The sequence below is a fragment of the Narcine bancroftii genome, chromosome 2 (assembly GCF_036971445.1).
Source record: "Narcine bancroftii isolate sNarBan1 chromosome 2, sNarBan1.hap1, whole genome shotgun sequence".
Taxonomy (NCBI): domain Eukaryota; kingdom Metazoa; phylum Chordata; class Chondrichthyes; order Torpediniformes; family Narcinidae; genus Narcine; species Narcine bancroftii.
In genome coordinates this window covers 159035274-159060966 of record NC_091470.1, presented here as the reverse complement: position 1 = coordinate 159060966, position 25693 = coordinate 159035274, and the positions used below count along the sequence as shown (strand labels likewise).

General features: G+C 43.6%; 1 protein-coding gene across 7 annotated transcripts in view; it reads right to left on the bottom strand.

Moving 5' to 3' along the window:
• LOC138754527 (rootletin-like) overlaps positions 1–25693 on the bottom strand; it is a 128449-nt gene that overhangs the window by 7226 nt on the left and 95530 nt on the right. For 5 of the 7 annotated variants that reach the window (XM_069918907.1, XM_069918905.1, XM_069918906.1 and 2 more), the window contains 4 exons: positions 24961–25401; positions 13835–13984; positions 5548–5748; positions 2334–2465 (listed from right to left, as the gene is read on the bottom strand). In XM_069918907.1, the coding sequence (XP_069775008.1) occupies positions 2334–2465; positions 5548–5748; positions 13835–13984; positions 24961–25401 (924 nt within the window). Of the gene's footprint in view, positions 1–2333; positions 2466–5547; positions 5749–13834; positions 13985–16635; positions 17520–24960; positions 25402–25693 lie in introns of those variants that run through there. The other 2 variants (XM_069918910.1, XM_069918912.1) reach the window with 2 other exon arrangements.

Here is a 25693-nt window from a genome sequence, read left to right as displayed (position 1 = left end):
GAAACATCATTCTTTGGTCCTTGGTGTAAATGCATGCAAACAAATATGTAGACAAAGCAAACATATTTACAAACGATTTATATGTAGTGCGATTATAAAAACATTGTTAAATAAACAGTAGTCTCAGGGGGATTGTACGAGTCATTCAGCAGCCTCTCTGCCTGGGGGAAGAAGCAGTTTCTCAGCCTGGTGATTCTGGCTCTGATACTCTTGTACCTCTTTCATGACGGGAGTAGCTGAAAGATATTGTGTGCGGGTTGGAAGGGGTTCTCAACAATTTTGTGACAACAATCCCGGTAGATCACACCAATGGTGGGGAGGGAGACCCCAGCGATCCTCTCTGCCACTCTTATTAACCTATAATGCCCACTTTAGTTAACACAGCCCATGCCCTTAATACCTTTTGGGTGAAAAGATTCAGCTTGATTTACATTCTTGTTCTTAATGTTTATTGTATTATCCTTTCAACATCCTCACCTGATGATTCTTGGTCTTTAACTGAATTGGCAAGTTACTGCCAAGCACACGAAAGTAAACGAAACTCCAACAATCTCGATCCTTTACTTACAGGCCCAAAACCTTGTATTGAACCCAGTGCCTTTCACTTAACTATGTCTGTATTTAATAAGTTGCTAATGAGTGATGGTTCTTGTGATAAACTCTGCTCTGGAACCTCCAATGTAGAGGACATGCAGGTCAGATTTCAATTTCAGTTTCCCCATAACACCTGAGGTGGAACACGGCATTGCACTGTACAGGCTGGCCCACCTCCAACTCTGTAACTCCTCCCCATAAGATTCCCCAATAAAGGCTGAGCTGCCCTAGTCTCCTCCCTTCATCAGCCTTGGAACTGGGCCAACAGCATGTGAAGACGTGCCTTTGCTTTTAGGTTATTAAAGCCTTTAATAGCTCGTTTCGATTCTGCTTGTGGTTACTGATCGTACCTTAGCTTTCTGGTGATAATGATTTTTCTCCCCCACCCCACCCCCGAAGCACAAAGAGATAGAGGCCTACAGTAGGAATAACGTACAGATAATGGGCTGAACGATTCTAAGATTCCATGCTTATTGGCACCTATACACTGCAATTATTCAAGGCCCTTTGAAGCCTGCAAAAGGGGGTGATGAGGAAAGATTGCGACTGGGAGCAAGCCCGATCTTGTGGGCAGTGCCAAACACTGGTTCAATAATGTATTAGTAAAATAGAGTTACAGAAGGCAGAAACTTGATTTGAATTGAATGTAATCGATGCCTGCAAATTACAATTTTTTGGGGGGGAGCTGATTTGGCCAAGTACAAGAAAATCAGTGATATTTAAAAGCAGGACATCAGAGCTGAAGTTTTCAATGGAAAGGAGCCATTTGAGCATTCTAGCCTCATTAACACACAAGCAAAGGAATTGTTAGAAGCCTACAGCAACAAATGAAAGCTGTTCTCACTTCAGGTTTGAGGGTCTGTTAACTGTCAGGCTTTAGACAGAACCAGTGCTAAGTTGCTGACTGACCAAGCTATGTGCAGGTCTGGTAGCCAGGATCCAAGCTAGTAAGAAAGTTAGTGAATAAAGCAGATAGGCCAGAGGGACCTTATTCATTGGATGATGCAGCTGTGTGAAAGGCATGTTTAAAGCAACATCGCTTCACTCATTATTTACCAGGTGTTTCAATTTGTCATGTACCAAAACTGTGTTACCATTAATCTTATAATTTGAGGTCATTAAGGATCGAGGTTCAGTTTACATTGTGTCTGAACCAGTTACAACAGCACAGACCTGACTTACACCCACATCTGGATTAAATTACACTCACGCATTACTTCTTCGCTTGGCAGGCACCCAGCATTACTCTTGGGAGATTCCTGACTCCAGACACAACTTCCTTCGAGGCTCAAGTGAATGAACCTTCACCTCCTCAACACTTTTGGAAACACACAACCTTCAGAGATTTTTTTTCTTCTTTCGAGCAGTCCATTAAACATTTCCTTCGAGCCTGCAAGTAGCCCCCGACTCCAGTGTGTAAATGCAAAGCTGTGGCGTTCACTCCAAACCAAGTTGCTCCTCCAACATCAAGTAGAATTGAGCAATGCTGTAAATATGATAGTGGTATCATCTTACACTATGTTTTCTCCAGCTAAGAGCAGGCGATGGTTCTTTAATTGGTGTTTACTAGTGTATATAGACTTGGTAAGTTGTGCAAAAGACTGTTCATCCTCCTTTTCCCACCAATGAATCATTGTTGGTAGGAAGTCTGGCCTAGTACTTATTCCTGAGCTGTGCCCTTGCCCTGGTGGCTGTTAGCTTCATCCACGTGACCATCGCCTCGAACAATTGAATCTTACCTGAAGCTGCTGGGCTTGCCTCTGAGCTTCCACCAGCTCTTGTTCCACTGTGGTGAGAGAACGATCCAGCTGACCTTTCTCTGCAGACACCCGCATGGTGTCTTCCTCTGACCGCAGTCTCTCGCGCTCCACCTGGAACCAGGGAGATGGAACCTGATGAATGACGGTCAAAGCCATAAGCAATGGGAGGACATGAAAGCACACAGGGCAATCTGGTCTCATCAAGGACCTTCCCAGGAGAACGAGTTGCGATGCGGAAGCAAAATTCAATGGTAACAAAAAAAAATGACCAAAGTTGTGAAGATGTGAGAGATGTCAGAGATGGGAGGCCCCATTCTTCTGGGATGTACCATTTTGATTTTGGGAATGTCAGAACAAAGAGAATTCAAAGCATGCAAATATACAAATGAGCTGCAGGAGAAGGCCATTCAGCCCTGCCACATCTGGATAGATCAACGCTGAGCTGATTGTTACCTCGGCTCCACATTCCCAATTACCCACCTGAAATGTTCATTTATCCCCTTGCCTTTCAACTATCTACCCACCTCTGCCTTAATATATTCAAAGATTACTACTTCTTTGGCTCTTTGCAGAAGAAAATTCCAAAGGCTCACCACCCTCTGAGAGGGGGGTAAAATATCACCTCATCTCAGTCATAAACATTAAGTTTTTGAGACACAGCACCCTAACAGGCCCTTCCAGCCCATGCCACCCAGAGGAAATCCACAGCAGGTCACATACCAACTCCTTGCAGACAGCCGGATTCGAATCTGGGTCACTGGTGCATTGGGCTAACTGAGCAACCCCTTATTTTTAAATAGTTCTAGATTCACCCACAATCCTCTTCTCACCCACCCTTCTAAAACCCCAGGTTCAATGTTTCAATCATATAGAACAAGACACTACAGAAACAGGCCTTTTTCCCCTTCTAGTCTGTACTGAACTATTCTGCCTAGTCCCACTGACCCACACCCAGACCATAGCCTTCCATACCCCTCTCATCCATGCAGCTGTCCAAAATGTTCTTAGATTTCAAAATTGAGCCTGAATTTACCAATTCAGCTGGCAGCTCGTTCCACACTCCCACACACTCTCTGTGTGATAGTTCCCCCTAATGTTCCCCTTAAACTTTTCCTCCTTCACCCTTGAACCATGTCCTCTAGTTTTTAATCTCTCCTAACCTCAGTGGAAAAAGCTGGCTTGCATTCACTCTATCTAACCCTGCCATAATTTTGTAAACCTCTTTTAAATCTGCCCTCATTGTTCTACACTCCAGGGAATAAGTCCTAACCCGTTTAATGGTTCCCCCCTTCTCACTTTTCTGAACTCCAGTGGAGTGTAGCTGACCCTGTCCAATATTTCTTCACAATACAAACCGCTCAGTCCAGTGAAACTTGGGTGTTGGCAGCGGCCAAACTGTATCACCCTCATCTCCCACAGGCTGTCTGCAGAATAGAAACTGGTTAAATACTGTGAAAACCTTCCAACTCGAGTTTATTTATTTGATACATTTTCTTATCTCCAAACTATCTCAACCCATATCTCACAATGACTTAATAACAGGCGCTGTATTTTAAAGTAAGAAAGGAAAAAAATGATTAAATAGAGACTCTGTTCCTGTAACCTTGGGTCTCTTATAAATGAAATTTATTCAGAATATTTAAAAAATATTTATTGTATATTATAATTTTATGTACATGTTGTGTGAGAAATGTATTATGTAGACGTGTGTGCACCATAGTCTGGAGAAACATTCATTTCGTCTGGTTGTACACGTATAGTCAATAAACTTTGAATTTGGACAGAGCAATTTACAGCCAAATAAATACTCCTGAAGTTCAAGAGGGTGTTATAACACTGAAACCATAATGAGTGCAGGGTACGATCCCATAAACTGCATGGAAAGATTGGGGTTTTTTTTTTGCACACTAAGTGACGGTGACTGTTTTGAGAGAACTCCTGTGCTCTGTTTTGAAAATGAACCGGGGATCCTCTTTGTCCAGCAGCAGAGCAGGATGGACGAAGAGTTGGCTACAGAGCGCAGCCGAAATACATCAAGTTCCGACAGCCCAGGCTCACTCAGTACTGGGCAGAGCTGGCAGCCAAGAGCCTCTGGAGTGAGTCACGATCGGCTTTCTCTCTCAGGCCTGGCAATGGCGTACCGCTAGCAGCAGACATCTTGTGTCAGCAACAAGCAAGGGACAGAAGAAGAAAAAGAAAAAGAAAAAAAATTGGGCGATGATTGCTGAAGAAGGAATGTTTGACCGGGGCCCTGGAAGAACATATTGCTTTGCCCTTTAATGGCACGAAGGTGGTAGCTGATGGAGGAATGTTGTTCAGTGTGTAGGAGCTGGAGGGAGGGATAACATGCCTTTGAAGCAGCTCAGGGTATTTATGCTGCATGAAAATGGAAGTTGTTGTTATAACATTTCACCACGATTTGCATTTTTTATATTTCCTTACAACAAAGGTGGCTATTCAGCCCATCAAGTCTATGCCAACTCTCCAAGAATTCTCATCAATCCAACTCTCCCAGTTGCTACATCTGCTGGGTGCAATCTGCAGCATCCAATTAGTCCAGGGACCAGCACGGAGAACCATGGAACACTACAGCCGAGAAATGACCCCTTCAGTCCATCTAGTCTGTGCTGAACTATTAATCTTTGGAGTGAGGATGAAACCTCACAAGGTCACAGGAAAGAGGTGTAGGTGCCACAAGACTCACCCCACCAGGTTCAGGAACAGCTGCTACCCTTCCACCATCAAACTTCTCAACAACAAACTCAATTAGGGATTCACTGAAGGACTCTTAACTTTTGCACTTGATTGATTTTTTTCCTCTCTGCATTGCACAATTTGTTTCCATTTCTTATGTGTACAGTTTTTATTGCACTGGTAATTCTGTCTGGCCCACAGGAAAAAACAATCTTAGGGTTTTATGTGATGTCATGTATATACTCTGACAATTAAACTTAAATCTGACATGCAAACCACATAGCCAAGCCCCAAGGGTGGGATTCACAGACCTCGAGCTGGGGGTGCAAGAGGGTGGTACTGGGTTGCTGTACCAGCCAAATGCCCCACACTGTGTGTTCAGTTCCTCATGGTGGCTTCTCAACCAAACGAAGCTGACCATCAGCCTGGCAGTTCTCACTTCCAAACCAGCTCTGGGATCGCACGAGGGCACTTTCAGCCTGAGAGACGTCGGACCCACCTTGTCCAGCATCTTTTTCAGGGCAGCCTTGTCCTTCTCCAGCCGCACCGATGACCGCTCCAGCTCACGCTTCTCGTTCTCCAGCTGGGCCACGGCTCGTTGCAGGATGCCCAGGCGCTCCTGGGAAAGGTTCTTCTCCTTCTGAAGCTTCTGCATGCTCCGTTGCGCAATCTCATCGCTTTCCTGGCGCTGGTGGAGAATCTGATGGCAAAAAGGAGAACGATGGACCCAGAAACAATGCAAGGACTCCTGTCCACTGGGCCTGTGGGCACTAGGAGTGAGGTGGGTCTCCGTGCGCCAGTGGGAGGTGGTGCATGGAGATGTTCCCATCGGGTAAACACACCAACCCATGTGATAAATTCACAAACTACTGGAGGAACTCAGCAGGTCCGGCAGTGTCCCCATAGGAGGAAAAAAAGTACACCTAACGTTTCAGGCCTGAGCCCTTCACCAAGACGTGAGCCAAAAGCAGGCAGGTGTCAAAATAAAAAGGTGGGGGTAGGAAGAAGGGGCAGGAGGACAGGCCATAATTGAACGTGGACAGGAGGGCAGGAGAGAAAAGATGAGAATTGATCGGGGAAGAGGATAGCTCTGTGAATACAGAGCTAGAGAAAAGGGGACAGAGGGTTATGGAATAGAGAGACAGACAAGGGGAAGGGAGCTGATGGAAAGGAGAGAGACAGGAGTGAGGGAGCAGATGATATGCATAACGGGAACCAGAGCAGTTGATATTAATACCATCTGCTTGGAGGTTACCCAGATGGAAGATGAGGTGCTGTTCCTCCAATTAGTGGGTGGTCTCAGTGTATGAGACAATGGGCAGACATGTCTGCATGAGAATGAGACAGGGAATTGAAATGGGTGGCCACTGGGAGATCCAAACCACTGCAGCGGACAGAGAGAATGAAGATCTCACAGTCTGCGTCCAATCTCTCCAACGTAGAGGAGACTACAGTGGACCCACACGTGATACTGGGCTTGCATCCTGCATACCAGAGAGAGAGCTAGGTGCAAGATTAACCTCACTTTCCCATCAGGGAAACACACCAATCAGTTTGCCTCCAGGCTTATTTTACCCCCCAATTAAATAGATATTTAACTCTTCTGGTGCTCAATCCAGACCACTTCATAGGGCAGTGTAGAAAAATCTTTATGTTACAGCTAATCTGTGCTACTTTGGCAGCAGTGCTGTATCTGAACTGTGAACACTTGTGGCTAAAATGTAAAGTGAGCTTTATTGTCCATTATAGCGATGTATTGAGAAGAGAGTAATTAATATCTGAATGCTGGATTAGGCAGAACAGAGGGAGCTTTATTCTGCATCTTACCCATGTAACAGTAGTGTAAACTGGAATATCCTTCCATTATTTTACTCTTTAGAGCGAAGAAGAATAATTTTGCACCCACTCTGGTGTGGAAGATGCAAGCCCAGTATCACGTGGGCCCAATGTAGTCTCCTCTACATCAGAGAGACTGGACGCAGCCAACCCAGAGGAAGAAGAAGAGGAAGAATACAGTGAAATAGATAAAGGGAAAGGCAAGGTAAAGGATATACTTGCTCTTGTTAGAGGATACATGGAGTCATTTAAAGAATGGCAAACACAGGAATTCAATGATTTAAGAAGAAGAATAAACAACACAGAAAAGAAAATAAATAAAATGGATATGACCTTAACAGAAATGGGGAAAAAAATGGACAAGATGGAAGAACGGGCAATAGCAGCAGAAATGGAGGTAGAAGACTTAAAAAAGAAATTGGAGGAATCTAATAAAAAAACTAAAGAGACACAAGAATTACTAGCCCAAAAAATAGATATAATGGAAAATTATAACAGAAGAAATAACATAAAGATAGTGGGCCTTAAGGAAGATGAAGAAGGCAAGAATATGAGGGAGTTTATAAAAGAATGGATCCCTAAGGCCCTAGGATGTCCAGAACTACAGCAAGAAATGGAAATAGAAAGGGCACATAGAGCATTGGCCCCTAAACCACAACCACAACAAAAACCAAGATCTATTGTAGTAAAATTCCTAAGATATACTACAAGAGAAAAGGTACTGGAGAAGACAATGGAAAAAGTAAGAGAGGGCAACAAACCACTGGAGTATAAAGGGCAAAAAATCTTCATTTATCCAGATATAAGCTTTGAACTCCTAAAGAAGAGAAAAGAGTTCAATACAGCAAAAGTGATTTTATGGAAGAAAGGATATAAATTTACACTGAAGCATCCTGCGGTATTGAAAATATTTATTCCAGGACAAAACAGACTGTTCTCGGATCCAGAAGAAGCACGAAAATTTGCAGAACAATTACAAAAATAGACTGAGGGATGAAGACGGGTAATGAGAGCAAAAATGATCACGATTGATATGTATGTGGGTAAAGACAAAAATAGACTGAGGGATGAAGACGGGTAATGAGGGTAAAAATGACCACGATTGATATGTATGTGGGTAAAGAGGTATAAGAGTGAATAGAGGCAATGGGCATACGTGAAAGTATCTGTAATTAGAGGAAAACATAGATAGTATAGACAAGAATTAATAAGGGAAGGTAATGGAATAGAGAGAATAAGGCGGGAATTAAAAGAGTGACCTTTGTGACATATAAAAAGTGAAATCTTTTCTGGGGGGGGCTGGGTGGGGGAAAAGAGCGGTCACTGCAAAATCAGTTGACGCTTGCGAGTGGATTCGCAAATCCAAATGGAGAGGGGAGATGTGGTTGTCCGACAAGGGATAAAGGACAACTCAGGAGGGGAAGGGGAGATTGGGGATAAAGAAGATAGAAATAGGAGAATAAGGAAAATGTTGGATGTTGTAGGAATGTTGTCTGGTAAAGAGTTGAAAATAAGAAAACAGAAATGGAAAAGGAGGAAAGGTAATGATGGAAAAATGGAAAGAGAAGATAAACAAAATATAAAATGGCTACGCTGAACTATATGACTCTAAATATTAATGGAATACATAACCAAATTAAAAGGAAGAAACTACTAAATATACTGAAAAAGGAAAAAATAGATATAGCATTTGTCCAAGAAACACACTTAACTGAATTGGAGCACAAAAAATTAAAGAGAGATTGGGTAGGACATGTAACAGCAGCATCGTATAATTCAAAAGCAAGAGGAGTGGCTATATTAATTAGCAAAAATGTGCCATTTAAAATAGAAGAGGAAATAATAGATCCAGCAGGGAGATATGTTATGATAAAATGTCAGATATATTCGGAGCTTTGGAATCTACTTAATATATATTCACCTAACGAAGAAGATCAAAAGTTTATGCAAGATATCTTTTTGAAGGTAGCTAATACGCAAGGGAACATACTAATAGGAGGGGATTTCAATCTGAATTTGGATCCAAATATGGATAAAACGGGGAAAAAAATTAACAGGAAGAACAAAGTAACCAAATTTATAATTAAATCAATGCAAGAAATGAAACTTGTGGACATATGGAGGAAACAAAACCCAAAAGAAAAGGAATACTCATACTACTCGACTAGACATAAAACATACTCAAGGATAGACCTATTCCTGTTATCAGCCCACATTCATGGGAGAGTTAGGAAAACGGAATATAAAGCTAGACTATTATCGGACCACTCACCCCTGTTATTGGCAATAGAGCTAGAGGACATCCCTCCAAGAATGTATAGATGGAGATTAAACCCCATGCTACTTAAAAGACAGGATTTTAGAGAATTTATTGAAAAACAATTAAAAATGTACTTTGAAGTAAATACGGAATCAGTGGAAGATAAGTTTATACTATGGGACGCAATGAAAGCATTCATTAGAGGACAAATAATAAGTTATGCAACCAAGATGAAGAAGGACTATAATCAGGAAACAGAGCAGTTGGAAAGGGAAATAATAAACATAGAAAAAAAATTAGCAAAAAAGGAAGATACAACCAAAAGAAGAGAATTGGCGGATAAAAAAATAAAATATGAAACATTACAAACATATAAGGTGGAGAAGAATATAATGAAGACAAAACAGAAATATTATGAACTAGGTGAAAAAACACACAAAATCTTAGCATGGCAGCTTAAGACAGAGCAAACTAAGAAAATGGTATTGGCAACAAGGAAAAAAGACAAATAAATTACATATAATCCAAAAGAAATTAAGGAAAACTTCAGAGAATTCTATGAACAATTATACCGAACTGAAAACGAAGGGAAAGAAGGGAAAATAGATGAATTTTTGACTAAAATTGAACTACCAAAACTACAAATAGAGGAACAAAATAAATTAACAGAACCATTTGGAACAGTAGAAATACAAGAGATAATAAAAAATTTACCAAATAATAAGACACCAGGAGAGGATGGACTCCCAATAGAATTCTACAAAACATTTAAAGATCTAATAATACCGCCCCTCCTGGATGTAATCAACCAGATTGATGAGACACAAAACTTACCAGATTCATGTAAAACAGCAATAATTACAGTGATACTAAAACAAGGGAAAGATCCACTCTCACCAGCGTCATATAGACCAATATCTCTGCTAAACACAGATTATAAGATAATAGCTAAACTATTAGCAAACAGATTAGCAGAACAGGTACCGAAAATGGTAAATTTAGACCAAACTGGATTTATCAAAAAAAGACGCACAACAGACAATATTTGTAAATTTATTAACTTAATTCATGCAGTAGAAAGAAATAAAGCACCGGCAGTAGCAGTTGCTTTAGACGCAGAGAAGGCCTTCGACAGAGTAGAATGGAATTAATTGTTCAAAGTATTGCAAAAATTCAGTTTACCGGAGAAGTATATTAATTGGATTAAAGCATTATATGAGGGACCGTTAGCGAAAGTGACAGTAAATGGACATGTATCAAAGCAATTTAACTTAAGCAGGTCAACGCGGCAGGGATGCCCACTATCACCATTATTGTTTGCGCTAGCTATAGAACCACTAGCAGAATCGATAAGAATAGATAATAATATAAAAGGAATAAAAATAAAAGACAGGGAATATAAAATCAGTCTATTTGCGGATGATGTGATAGTGTACTTAACAGAACCAGAACTATCAATAAAAGAACTATATAAGAAATTGAAGGAATATGGAGAAGTGTCGGGATACAAGATAAACATAAATAAAAGTGAAGCAATGCCTATGAATAATGCGGATTTCTCAAAATTTAAGGAGGAATCCCCATTCAGATGGCAAATGCAGGCAATAAGATACCTAGGTGTGCAAATAAACAAAAATCTAGGCCAATTATATAAACTCAATTACAATCCACTAATGAAAAAATTACAGGACGATTTAGAGCATTGGAAAGAGCTACCACTAACACTGATAGGAAGGATAAACTGTATTAAAATGAACATTTTTCCAAGGATACTATACTTATTTCAGGCATTGCCAATACAACTGACAGAAAAATTCTTCAAAGAGTTAAAGAAAATAATAAGGAGATTTTTATGGAGAGGGGGGAAATCGAGGATAGCACTAGATAAATTAACAGAATGGTATAAACAAGGAGGCTTACAATTGCCAAACTTCAAAAATTATTATAGAGCCGCACAATTAAGGTACCTATCAGATTTTTATCAAACAAGGGAAAAACCAGACTGGACGAGACTAGAATTAGATAAAATAGGGGAAAAGATACCTGAACACATATTATATAAATGGGACGAAAAATTGGTACAACATAGAACTTCTCCAGTATTACACCATCTCCTCAATATATGGAAGAAGATTCATGTAGAAAGAAATAAAATAAATTATCAAATACCAAAACTAATATTGACGCAAAATAAGCTACTCCCTTTTACAATAGACAACCTTTCCTTTAGAAAATGGGAAAAAAAGGGATTAAAAGAATAGAAAATTGTTTTTCAGGAAATAGATTCTTATCCTTTGAACAAATGAGAGATAAGTACAATATAACTGGAGATACAGCGCTGGCATATTACCAACTGAGATCCTACTTGAAAGATAAATTAGGAAGCAATTTGAGTTTACCAGAGGGAAGTAACCTTGAATATGTGATTACAGATACAATGATAATCAATAGATTTATAACAAATATGTATATCAAACTGCAAGAAAAGGAGAATGAGGAAACAAATGGTAAAACTAAACAAAAATGGGAACAAGATTTAAATATAAAGATAAAAAAGGAAACATGGGAGAAATTATGTTCTGGAACGATGAGAAATACAATAAATACGAGGCTGCGTATGATACAATATAATTGGTTACACAGACTATACATTACACCGCAAAAGTTAAATAAATGGGACCCAACAGTATCTGATAGATGTTTTCGATGTAAAAAAGAAAGGGGTACAACAATTCATGCAATCTGGACATGTGAGAGAGTAGAAAAATTTTGGGATGATCTCAATCAGATATTAAATAAAATAACAGAAAACAATATACCAAAGAATCCAGAGATCTTTCTCCTAAGTAACATAAAAAATAAAGAATTTGGAATTGACTTGGAAGATGCACAAAAAAGATTTGTCAAGATAGCCCTAGCCGTAGCAAAAAAATGTATTATGTCAACCTGGAAATTGGAAGATAATTTGAAAATACAACAATGGTATATAGAAATGAATAAATGTATTCCATTAGAAAAAATAACATATAGTTTAAGAAATAATATTGAAATATTCGAACAAGTATGGGAGCCTTACATTAAATACAATAGCGAAAACCTACCGGGAACAAACATTACCTAAGTTGATGGAAGGAGAAGAAAAGAAAAGAATGGACACAGTAGAATTTCTGGTGTATTTTTGTTGAATGACAACATTGTCTGACTGAATTAATGCAACCTAGATTGTATACCTAAAATGGATGAGAGGGGGGGGTGGGGGGGGGTGGCTTGGGAGGAGGGAGGGGGGGGGAAGAAAAAGTCACTGTAAATGTGTGGAAAAGAAAAAGTGTATATCATGGCTATTGTGATTTATGGTGTGAAAAATAAAAAATTTTAAAAAAAAAAGAGAGAGAGAGACTGGACGCAGACTGGGAGATCGCTTCGTTGAGCACCTTCACTCTGTCCGCGGTAGTGGCGTGGATCTCCCAGTGACCACCCATTTCGATTGCCTGCCCCATTCCGAGAGGCATAGATAATTAAGGTGGACAGCCTGCGCCTTTTTCCCAGAGCAGGAATAGCAAACACATCTGTACAAAGTGAAGGGAGGAAAGTTTAGGGGAGACACCAGGGGTAGGGTTGTGGGTGCCTGGAATGCCTTGCTGGGGATGGTGGTGGAGGATGAAACATTGGGGGCATTTAAAGAGACTATTGAGCACATGGATGAAAGAAAAATAGAGGGTTATGGGGTAGGAAGCGTTTAGCACTTATTTGGGTAGGAATTTATAGGTCAGCACAACATTGAGGGCTGAAGGGCCTGTACTGGGCTGTAATGATCTATTACTGGACTTCATATTGAGATGAGAGTTTATTGTCTTATACATAAGTACAATGTTCGGGTGCACCAACATTCTTACTTGCTGCGGCCACACAGATATACCAAAGACTTCAGTACACATTAAATTATCTCACTATGCCAAGACATGTAGACCCTGACTTAAAATGGGCTTCAGTTCCAGGATTCGTGTCATAAATTGAAATTGGGTGAAAAAATGTGAGATTTCGCCAAAGAAACGCGAGAACAGAACCATCTCAACTTTGAAATTTCGTATGTTGGGACATCGTAAGTTTGGGTCTATCTGTACAGAAAAGAAGATAATAAATATAAAAGGAGAAATAAATATAAAAGGAGAAATAAATAAAACATTCTCAATTGCAGTTAGTGCAAGAAAATAGTGATGTTTCAATAGTGCAGACAGATCTTTTGGTCTCAAAGTAGGTTTATGGATAGGTTAGGGTAGCAGGGGAAGGTTCAAGAGCTGTTGGAAGAAAACTGTGCTGAAATGTAGAGGAGCTAGATTTAGACTTCTGTGCCTTCTGCCTAAAGGCAGCTGTGAGATGAGTTTGAGATCAGGGTGCGGGAGATACTTCATGATTTTTAAAAATTTAGATATACACTATGGTAACAGACCCTCACAGACAGTGGCGGATTCGAACCCAGGTCATGGGTGTGGTAGTAGCTACGTTAACTGTGCAGTTCACAATGGAGGTCTTTTTGAGGCAGCGCCTCACATAAACGTCTTCAGCAGACGGGAGGTCGATGCCCACGATGGACTTGGGATAGGTTTGGCATCTTCTACCTGTGCTCTGCACTGAGCAATATAACATGGGAAATGTTCACCCACAAAACACAAAGCAGCTTACAGGCCCTCACCTCCTGATGTTTGCGCAGCTGACTGTCAAGCTCTGCCCGCTGGAGTTCCACATCCTGCAGCTTGCTCTGCAGGCTTTCCACCCTGTCAGCCAGTGTGCTGTTCTGCTTCTTTGTCTCCAAAGCAGCCTGACGTGTTGCCTCCAGACGCTCCTGCAACACAGGACAGAAAACAGACCACCATAAAATTCAACTTGGCTCTGGTCAAACCCAAGCAAGCCTGGAATTAGACAAGGCATGTGCACCCTAGATATCCACCCTGACTCCCTCCGTCAACTTTGCGACGTCCCTCCAACGCTCAGTAACGTCCAGCTCTCCGACCCCTGTCTTCCTCTGCTCCCTTTTGGAATAGCAACAGGAAGGCTTCATGCACCAGGCGCTGCTCTTTTCTCACAAGCATTACTCAGCCTCAAGTCACCAGCAGCCCCTTCATCTGTGTGCTTCCTCAACAGCAGAATGCCTCACTGGTCAGTCACTGTCCTGTGGGTCATCTCCTCTGCTTCTCCCCATTCTCCGGTCCCCTCCACTTCCCTTCACAGATGCTGCCCATTCTAGGTGCCGCCATCCTGTGCGCAGATCCTGCAGTCACAGAATTCTTAAATAAAACAACCGTCGGCTCCTTTTGCAAGCCGTTTCAAGCCTGAACGGAGCAGACAGCAGTTGGCCTGGGCAGTTGGACCCCACGGGAGCACTGTGACTCCGCTCCCGATTCACTGCGGGAACGCACCAGCAGCAGCGCCACCAGCTTCATGTCTGATGAGGTTTCTGAATGAATCCATTGTGCTGGAGTCTGAGGGGAAGCAACTATTCCTGAACCTGGTGGTGCGAGTCATGCAGCACTTATTCCTCTGTCCTGAGGTCAGTAGCGAGAACAGAGCGCGTCTTGGCTGCTGTGGATCCTTGATAATTCCTGCTGCTCTCCGACTGCAACGTTTCCTGTAGACGTTCTTGATGGTGGAGAGATGGTACTAGGCTGAGTCCATTATGTTTTGTGGAGGTTTTTGCTTAGGAGGGGAGGGATTTTGGGATACAGCTCTGAGGAGGGAACACAGTAACTGGAGTTCAAGCTCTGAAGATGGTCTGAGAACCATAATCTTGAGCAGTTAGCAGAAGTTGTGGAACACCAGGGTCAGCATCATGGGGAAGGGAATTCGCGGGCCGTATCCCCCAAATGAGTTATTGTGCAACCCCCCCCACCATCTCTGACTGACAGCTCCAGTGCTGGCCCCGCAGTGATGCCAATGGCACTCAGTTTGTTGGCAGGGAACTTGCAACACTGCGTGGCTGCCACAGGAGGCAAGGACTCCAGGCACTGGTGAAGAGCCTGATGTGTCAGGGAGTGTTGTCAGGGTGCCAGGTAGACGACATTGACAGGATGCCAACCATTATGGCCAGGTTTAGAAAGAGTCAGGTTGTGCAGCGAGCTCACTTGAAACATGTTAAGCTCAATAAAGTTTGACTTAATAACACAGTCCACTGGGTTCTGAACAACAACACATTGAGGGGAAGCTGCCTAACTTTCCAGTCTCCTCAGAATTTCAATGTAATCAATTGTAGTCTCAAGAATTCAAGTGAGAAAAGCTCGTCTGCTCCCTATGTGAGGATCCCAAATTTGATTATGGTTCCGTCTAATAAGATACAAATGGTGATGGGGAAGGGGAAAACAATCAGAGGTTCCCACCACTGGATCACTACCAGAGACCAACTGGATTGGCAGATACCAGAACAGGAATGGGGATTTAATGCAGCCAGTCGGTCTGTGGTTTTTTATAAAATTTAGGTATGCAGCACGGTAACAGGTTATTTCAGCTCTTGATTCCGTGACTCCCAATTTACACCAAATTAACCAATACCCTTGGTAGTTTCGAACGGTGGGAGAGCACCAGAGCCCCCATGGAAAACCCACATACAAACTCCTTACAGACAGTAGCCGCTTTCTGGTGGAATAGCTGGGAGAATGTGGCTCCAGAGCCGGCTGCGGGAGTGTGCGAAGCAACATTCAGGTGGCAGCGCTGAAAGTGCTGTTCTGGCACCCGAAAGGTCCAGAGCGGGGAGAGGCACTGTGGAGCAAACGGCGGTTCCTGTCGACTGTGGCCGTAGTCCCGCCCGCTTTCAGGTGCCTTGGGGGAGCACTCAGAAGCAGAGAATACACTTAACTGAGGAGGGTTGGGCAAGTACTCCTCAGGTCAGGGTTCTCCGCTCTCAGGTGGCCTCCCAACAGCCGCATTCGGGTATTTTAGGCGGCTTTACGTTGGGGTATTCTAGCTACCTGAAAGCGGCTAGTGTGGGATTTGTCCCAGTCATTGGCCCTGTAAAGGCATTGCACTAACCACTATGTCAACCATGCCACCCTATTGTGAAGCTTGTATACCAAGCTGGGTGGAATCTGTGAAAAGAGTGTCCCAGTTAGGCAAAACCTCTTCCGGAATGGAGGAGAAGCACTCCGAGAAAGAATAAAACCTTCAGTGAAATTCAAAGGTTGTCAGGTTGACTTGGGAGAATCTGGACTGGAGAGAACTGGAGTCTCCCTCTCCCCTCCTCCCCCCAATCGATGTGAACTATAGTGATCGTTGTCTGAAGAGGGCACGCAAAATCGTTGAGGACCTCTTCCACCCTGCACAGCGCTTCTTTCAGCTGCTCCTCCCATGGGCAGAGATACAGGAGGATCAGAGCCAGCACCACCAGGCTGAGGAACAGGTTCTTCCCATGGACAGCGAGAACGCTGAATGCTCACACTAGCCATCCGAGTCTCTCACATTCATGAAACAATATTTATTTATATATATGAAATACTTGTCCTGCATGTGTATAATTTGTCTGTATGTGTGTTATGTCTGGTGGTGTGTCTACGTGTTTTGCACCGAGGATGCCGTTTCGTCGGATTGTATAAAGGCAATAAACTTGACTTCCATCCTGAAGCCCAACTCATGGGATAGTCACTCAATGTAGAGGGCAAGAGTGGCCCCTGCAGGGGGAGAGTAGTTTCTTACAACATCACTGTTGAGTGCTGGAGAAATTCAGCCAATCAGGCAGCATTCAGAGGAAGTAATGCATTGGGTCTGAACCCTTCATCAGGAATATTCTCCAGGCACGACACGTTGTTACCCCTTTACTTCCAGCTGAGTTTCTCCAGCATGCTGGTGAATTGCCAGGTTAAGGTGAAAAGGCGATCTGCTTCCTGAATTTAGGAGCTGAACGGCTGATCTAGTACAGTAATCTTCCCTTCTCCAGACACACAGGAGACTGCAGGTGCTGGAATCTGAAGCTAAGCACAATCTGCTGGGGAATGGGGTTGGGGTGGGGGGGGGGTGTTGGGAGAAAACTCAGCAGGTCGAGCAGCATCAGCGGGAGAAAAAGAATGGTTGACGTTTGGGGCTGGAGCCCTTCATCAAGACTGGGAAGGCAGAGAGAAAGAGAAGGCAGTGCAAAGCAGGCAGAGGCCCATGTGGGATTGGTGGACCAGGGAGAGGCCAAGTGTGATAGGCAGACGCAGAGGATTGGAAGATGTCAGGTGAAGGGAGGGAGAAGCAAGAAAAACAATAAGGGGTCAGGTGGAGGGTGATGAGTGGTCCAGGCTGGAGTAGGGGTGGGGGGGGGGGGGGGAGAATTCAAAGACAGCCAGTGCTGCAATCTGATAGAAGCTGAGAATGGTGGTGTAAATAGTGAATAGATGGAACTGAAATAAGGGCTGGTGGAGGGGGAGGTGGGGGGGGAAGGAGAGAGTGAGAGATTTTAGCAACGATGTGGCAGCCAGGATGCATTGTCTTCTCAAACAGTCACCACAACAGGTCTAACTTTCCATATTTCCTTAAAATACTATTTGGTCAATTAAATCCGCACCATCTGACAAAGCAATCCCATCCCACCTCCAGTTTTCCCTGCCTGGTACTGCCACAATGCTCCCTGTGAGGAAACTCCAGCGTGGTCCACGTCACCTATGAAATTACCTGATGGTTGGGCTAGGAGAACATTCAAATCCCTGAACACTGTAAAATTTGAATTAAACCTAGATTCATATTTGGTTTTGAAAATCGTGGGTATTGAACACCCTGTTCATTTGAATAAATGAGGGATATCCTTGATAGTGTTGAACAAACCAGCAGATGTACTCTCCCCTCCAAAGACAGGAGGCACAGCTACATCCGGCTTCACACAGGTGAGCACGTGCTGGACATTTAGAGGCTCTGTCATTAGAACGAAAATTTAATTCAGAGTCCCATCTGCTTTCTGGTGGAAGCGCAAGATCACCCGACATTATTGAATGAGAGTTTTCTTCCCAAGCACTTGAGGGAGAATACATTTTTTTTTTAAATTTTTACTGGTGCTTGTTTTCCCATCTTCCATACTTACTTATGGGATAAAAGGAGGTCATTTGGCCCATTGGGTTTATACCAGCTCATAGAGCTATCCCATTCCTTCACTAATTTCCCCATAATTTCCTTGCATTTGTGCACGTGTCTCCATTAGTGTTATGATCATGTTAATTATTTCCAAATAAAAATTTATGGGCCCTCCTTTGGCAAGGAATGCTCATACCTACATCAGGAATCAGTAAGATGTGTCTCTAATCAAACTTAACAATTTATTAACTGGGAATTTAGTGTGTCAGTGGAAATTTGACAGCCTCTCTCGATCTATTCTCTGAGAGACACAAATGCACACGTGCACACACACAAACGTGCACACGTGTGCACACACACACACACACGCAAAATGTGCACATGCCTCTTCATCCTATTAAGTGCAGCCCCCAAGAGAGAGGGCATTACTGAGCTTACCTATGCTAAGAGGCACCTTCAGAATATCGGCCTCCCTGGGCCCCCAACTACTCCTGGGTCCATTGCCAGAATTTGCACTGTTATGTCTGGCTTGTCGATCACTAGTCACCTCAGCACGGTGAGAGGAAACAGGTGTGCGACTGGCTCAGACATATTCTATGTTAATTCCAGCTATTAGGAAGAAATGAACAAGTTGAAATGGAATTTGCTGCATGGAAACTGGCCAAGGTAGTTACTACAGCTCTGTGCCAGTAATTATGCACCATGTGATCTCCATCTTACCCACCTGCATATCCTTTTATATAGCACCTTTCTTGCAAAATGACATGGTGTTGATGGACCAAATGGCCTCCTTCACCTCTATGATCCCTCTCAATACCTTGCAGTGAGTGAGGGCATTTTAAAATATGGACATCACTGTTGCATAAACAAATATGGGAACTAATGTGCACAAGTGGAGCTTGTGGGGAGTAACTAGACCTGTTTTAATATTCCTCCTTATGAAATAAATTTCCTTCAATTTTAAACATCCAAACTTCCCCCAAAATGACCCCAATGTACCATAATAGTTCTATGGTGTTGAATGAGGGAAGATAGGAGGAGGTTGGAGAGAGGGAGAGAGAGAGAGTGGGGGGAAGAGGGAGAAAATATTTAAACTAAACCACCGAATGAGGTCAATTTTAAAATCCCGCAACTGCGTGGCCTCAGCCCAAGATGGCGGCACCTCTGATCAGCAGCATCCATGAGGGGTTGGAGAGGACTGGTGCAGGGCACCAGAAAACGGGGACACCACCCTCTGTTTGAGAAGGAGAACAGAGGAGATGACCCATGGGATGGTGACCTTGGCGGTGGATCAGCGAGGGGTTTGGGGGCTGAAGAATAGAACACACGGGGTGCGGGCGACTCAAGGCAAGGAACCCACATAGGCTGCTGGCGGCCGCGGACTGCTGGAGACCTGCTCGATACTGGCTGAGAGGGAGAGGGAACCTTGTGTCGGATCAGGGTTATGAAAGGGTGCTGGAGTCATCTTGATGGCATCATTGGTGTGCATCTGGAGCTCAAGTGTGGACCGAAGGCTATGTGGCCACGGGAGCGCCGGAGGCAAATTTGCGGCCACTCAGCGACTCTGTGGGGACTCTCTTTTACCTCTCCCTCTCTGGCTTCAAGGGATGGTGAGCAATTTTTGTTGAATGCGAATCATTAGGCCCTTTTACACTGACCTGTGTGAATGAGATGAACACGGTACGGGGTGTGGGGGGGTGTGGGGGTGGGTCATTTTCATCCCGGTATTTAACCCGCCAAGGTAGGTGGTATCAGAGCCGATGCAATATGCATCAGCCCCAATGTAAATGGCTTACCCGCCTTCCCGGGACGTCAACGCTGTAATGCTGCAGGTCTTACCTCCTTTTGCAGGGTCCCTGTGTAAAAGGTCGCACTGACCCAGCTCTTCTTGGTTTGATGTGAACTACCCGACCTGGCTTTAAACATGGGTTGCTCACACGCCAAATTACTGGGATCTCTGTATAAAAGGGGCTTACGGTACACTATAGGAAATTTCGGGTGATATCAAATTCTATTTTATTACATGACAATAAAATAATCTGGAGGAGAGAGAGGACAAGGACAAGATGGTGGCCCTGCGACTTTCCATCTGCAGCAACCCAGCGGGTTTGACTACAACCGCTATCTGTATGGAGTCTGCAAGTTCTGTCCACGATGCACTGGTACGCCAGCGTCCTCTCAAAACCACAGTCAGGTTAACTGGCGACTGCAAAATAGCCTCAGCGAGTGCAGAAGAAATAAAGAGCAAAGCAAGACTGAAAAAGGTTCAGAGGTCACTAGAAGTAAGAAGAGGGGTGAACGGCTGGAGAGGATTACTCTTGCAGAAGGCAGCATGGACTGATTGACCTTCTGCTCTCAGTGAATAATGAAGGTGGCAGATATGTCAGCCAGGGAGAGGGGAAGTGAGCCCTTTCCTTCGTGGCTCAGAAATGGTGCATCCCCACAAGGTGAGCTCTAGGGTCTCTGTGCACCCCGGCCAATGGGCACCTCAATCAAAGACCAACTGCTGAAAATGTACCAGAGGCCGTGGTGACGACTGGCCTGTGGTTGCCTTCCTTCCTTTATGCTTTGGGGAGCCAGAGGCACTCTGCCAGTGGGGCGGAAGAGATCGGGGCCTGGATTGGAGAGTTGGTTGGTTAGAACCGGGGCTGACAGGCAGTTAGTTGCAAGGGAGGTGGGAGGAGAGGAAAAGGAGCCTCAGCGAGAGGAGTGGTTTTGTTGGGCGAGGTTTCACCTCCAACTGGCAGTCCTGGGATGTCTATGGGCTTCATCTTCCAGCAGCATTCCAAAAAGGAAAGCTGGAGGTTGCATCTGAGAGCAATTTTTATGCGGAGGTGCCAAATCATATTTCTACAATGGCACATTTTGACCTCCATTGCAAGAAAAGTACCCATTTTACAACTGAAAACAGAAATCCTTGACTACATTTCTGAAATGGCTGAAATGTTTGCAACACAGGCAAGCAGCAGAGATTCAGTTTAACTTCGCAGTGTGTTCAGCACAGACATGTGGGCCGAAGGGTCTCTTCCTATGCTGTACTGTTCTATGTTCCATGAGGTCAACCAGGACTCAAGGCTCTTGTTGGGTGCATACTGGCATGTTACTGGAACATGTTATTAGGAGACTGCTGTCAGGAGACTCGTGCTTGGCTGCAGACTGCTGGAGACGGGCTCGAAACTGGCTGAAGGGGTACCTGGTATTGGAACTGGGATGCGAGGGGGTGCGGAAGGCACAGAATGGTTCCTGACCGCATCAAGAGGTTTGGATCTGGGGCTCGGGTCGCCAATGGTTTGGACAGGATGCTGTGTGGCTGTAGAAGCGCTGGAAGTGAATCCACAGACACTCTCTTTTGCTTCTCTTTATCTGACTGTAAGAGTTGCTTCAGGCAATTTCTGCCTTGGTGAATCTGTCTGCCTCACAGCAGGCAAAAGCAATTTCATGTTAGATGACACTGCTTTATTACACTGACAAAAGGCAAAGGAGGAAAAACCCAACACCCAACCCCAACCAACCAATTTTCCCCTGCAACCGTGTCTACCTGTCCCGCATCGGACTTGTCAGCCACAAACGAGCCTGCAGCTGACGTGGACTTTTACCCCCTCCATAAATCTTCGTCCGCGAAGCCAAGCCAAAGAAGAATTACAATGACAATAAATTGAATCTTGAAAACTTTTTACAGGAGTAAAGTGTCCTGCTTAGCTGCAAATTGTTTCTTTCCATTCACACACCACTTTAAGTAATCCCTATGCCATCGGTGCTCTATGATTAGTAAGGGGTTGCTTAAGGGGGTATGTGAGTGGGAAGGTTGAGAACCTCTGCTTTAGACCCAATTGTTACTGAAATACTTTGCTCGAGAAAAATTGTCATTGGCCCATTCCCTTTGGAGTTACGAAACCGTGCACATAATGAGTCAATGAGGTACAAATAAAATAGTGGTTTACAAACTTTTTTTTTCCACCCACATACCCCCTTAAGCAATCCCTTACTAATCACAGAGCACCTATGGAAAAGGAATACTTAAAGGGGGTATACAAGTAGAAAGAAAAAGTGTGAAAACCACTGTATGGACCACAAGTCAATATTAAGGATCATCAAAATGGCTGAGAAGATCACTGGGGTCTCCCTTTAATCTATTGATGACATTCACCAGGAGCATTGTTTAAATAGGGCTCAAAGAATTGTTATGGTACTTTCCATCCGGCACACAGTATCCTTGACCCACTACCATCACAAAGTACAGGAGCATCAAAATCAGGAATAGCTTCTTCCCACAGGCTGTGGGATTTTTTTTTTGAAAAAGACGTTCAGCACAGTAACAGGTCCTTTCGGCCCACAAGCCCATGGTGCCCAACTGACCAACAACCCGGAACATTTCAGAGGGTGGGAAGAAACTGGAGACCCCAGAGGAAACCCACGCAGACATGGGGAGAATGTACAAACTCCTTACAGACAGTGCAGGATTCAAAACCAGGTCGCTGGTGCTGCAACAGCGTCACGCAAACTGAGCTGCCCTGAATGATCAGTATCCTGCAACCATAGAACACTACAGTGCAGAAAAAGGCCATTCAGCCCATCTAGCCTGTGCCAAACTATTAATAAAGATCTAACCTGTTTAACATTTCCCTGAAACTCAGCTCTTCAAGTGCCAGCAACATCCTTGTAAATCTTCTCTGGACTCTTTCAATTTCATGGCTATTTTTCCTGTAGGCCTATGACAAAACCTGCACTCAATCTGTCTTATACAATTTCACCACAACTCCTGTACTCAATACTTTGATTTAGAGATACCGTATGGTAACAGGTCCTACAAATACCCCAATGATCCAACAATCCCCGCTTGCTTTTGAAAGATGGGAGGAAACCGGAGCAGTCAGAGGAAATCCACGCAGACACGGGGAGAACATACAAACTCCTCACAGACGGCACTGATCTAAACCCGCGTCACTGGCCCTATAACAGCGTTGCGCTAACAGCTACACTAACTGATCCACCCTATAAAGGAAAATTTATGAAGGCAAATAATCCCAAAATATTCCATATATATATTTTATTTTAAATTATATTTTTATGTATATACTGCAAGTCCCGGGTTACGAACGTCCATCCGACTTATGGAGAACTCTTACACATGAACAAAGTGTGCCCCCAAATTGTTCCTCTCGAATGCCCCTTCCGTCCAAATGGGATTGGAGGCAGCGAGGGATTTTGTCAAATTAACATGGAGGTACATTTTGAGGTAACATGGAGGTACATTATCATACACATGATTAAAACTTGGCATGAGATTAATGAGAAAATCGGGAAAAAAAGTGTGGATATCACTTAAAGCTCCATTGTGCCAGAATGAACTATTGCCTCATGAACTTGGGTAATAGAATTCTAAAAGTTTGACGTAAAAAAGGAATTATAGACGTATTGAAGACTGCTATAAAGAAGGGCTACTTATGTCCTTTGAAGAATTAAAACAGAAATATGATTTGTCAAATGGAACCTTCCACTGCTTTCTTCAATTAAGGTCTTTTCTGCAAGAGAGGTGGGGTCCCACATTAGTCCCACCCTCAAACAGGAAGTAGAAGGGATGCTTCTACTGGGACATACACCTAAATTTATAACTAGGATGTATTCTGTTCTTCAAGGCGAAAGCGCCAAGGTCGAGGGAGAGGTGGGAGTCAGATCTCGATGTTATAATACCAGAGGAATGTTGGTCTGATTGCTGTCTCGATATTAACGTTAAATGCGAGATATGTATACAATATAAATTCTTACATCAACTTGATCTCAAAAACTACACAAATCATATTCTGAAATATCTGAAATGTACTTTAGTTGTGGAACCTTCCTACGTTCTACATGGTAGTGTGTGAAGTAAGACCATTCTGGCATGAACTTGCTGGAACACTAACAAGACTAACAGGAATGATCTTCACATATGACCCAGAGCTGGACCTTTTGGGCAACCTTATGGACGTGAGCAATAAACTGACGAAATTTCAAATTTGTTTTGTTAAGGTGGCCCTGGATGTGGCCAAGAAGTGTGTGGCAATCACTCGGAAGTCTGACTCTCCCCTTCTTATTGCTCGAGATACCCATGGAGATAATTACTTAGAGCTTAGAAACTCAATATGATGCATTGATTAAGATCCGGCAACCGTACTTGGATAATGTAGGGGCCCAATTATCAGTATGGCCCTTCAATGTATGGGTGTATGCATGCAAAAGTGTGATATCCCAGAAAGAGAATCATATCCCAGAAAAGAGAGAGCACTGACAGGTCATGAAGTTATAGTTTTGTATTTGTGGGAGGGAGGAGGGGGAATTATTTTTTGTTTTGCAAACATTTAACGTACTTGATGTGCATAAAAGTTTAAAGATTGCATGAATATATTTATAAAAAAATGGAAAACTGAAAAAGTCAAAAAAACGAATACCCCTTCCGGTCCATCCACAATGGAACAAGGGTAAGCATTAACTTTTAATCATAATTATTTTTATTTTTTCCCCCAATCGAAACGGTTTTAAGAACTAATTCTTTTATTTTTTTTACATTTGACTAACTGACGCTAAATAAGAACCTACTCTGACATTTACAAATTCGACTTAAAGCGACGTAGGAATGGATCTCATTCGTAACCTGGGGACTCCCTGTGATTATCATGTGCTGTGTATTGTGTGTGTACCTGTGTGCACCGTGGTCTGGAGGAACGCTGTTTCATATGATTGTACATGGACAGTCAGATGATAATGAACTTGAACTTGTGCAAGGACAGACCTGCTGGTTTCCAAACTCACCTGGAGGATGCGGCGGTCATGCTCACTACTATTCAAGGCTTTCTGCAGCTGCTGGGCTTTCTCCTTGAGCGCCGAGGCACTGGCCGCCTTGTCAGACAGCGCCAGGGACAGGCTCTGCACCTTATCCTTCAGCTGGCTCTCCCCCTCCTCCGCCTTGGCCAGCGATGAATTCAGCCTGTCCACCGTCAGCTGCAGGCTGCCGGCCTTAGCGTGGCCATCGGCCACCTGCCCCCGCAGGGCTTCAACGCATTCCTGCAGTAGCTGGGTCTCAGCCTGCCGGTCGTTCGTCACCAGCCTCTCTCGCTGAAGCGCCCCCTCCAGCGAGCGGCGAGCCAGCTCCAGCTTCGTGATGCGGCTCTCACATACGTCCAGGGCCTCCTTCAGCTTGCGCTTGTTGCTCTCCAGCTTGACCTCATTGGCTCGCATCTTACTCATCTTGTCCTATAGTTGAAGTACAAAGAATCGTGACACCCTGAATCGTCCCTCAAGGCCAGCTGGGGCTCAGAAGGTAGCACACATGTTCAGTCATGGTATCAGGCTATTCAGTCCATCACACCCATGCATTATTTGCACGCACCTCCAAGCCCCTCACACCTATGCAATAAAACCCATGCTATCCGGAATTCAAGCAACTGGCATCCTGAAAAATTGAGGTAAATAAACAAATGGAATTAATAAAAACTTAAATAAAGGTTTAAAATTATAAATGTAAATGTCTCTCTGAAATAACACA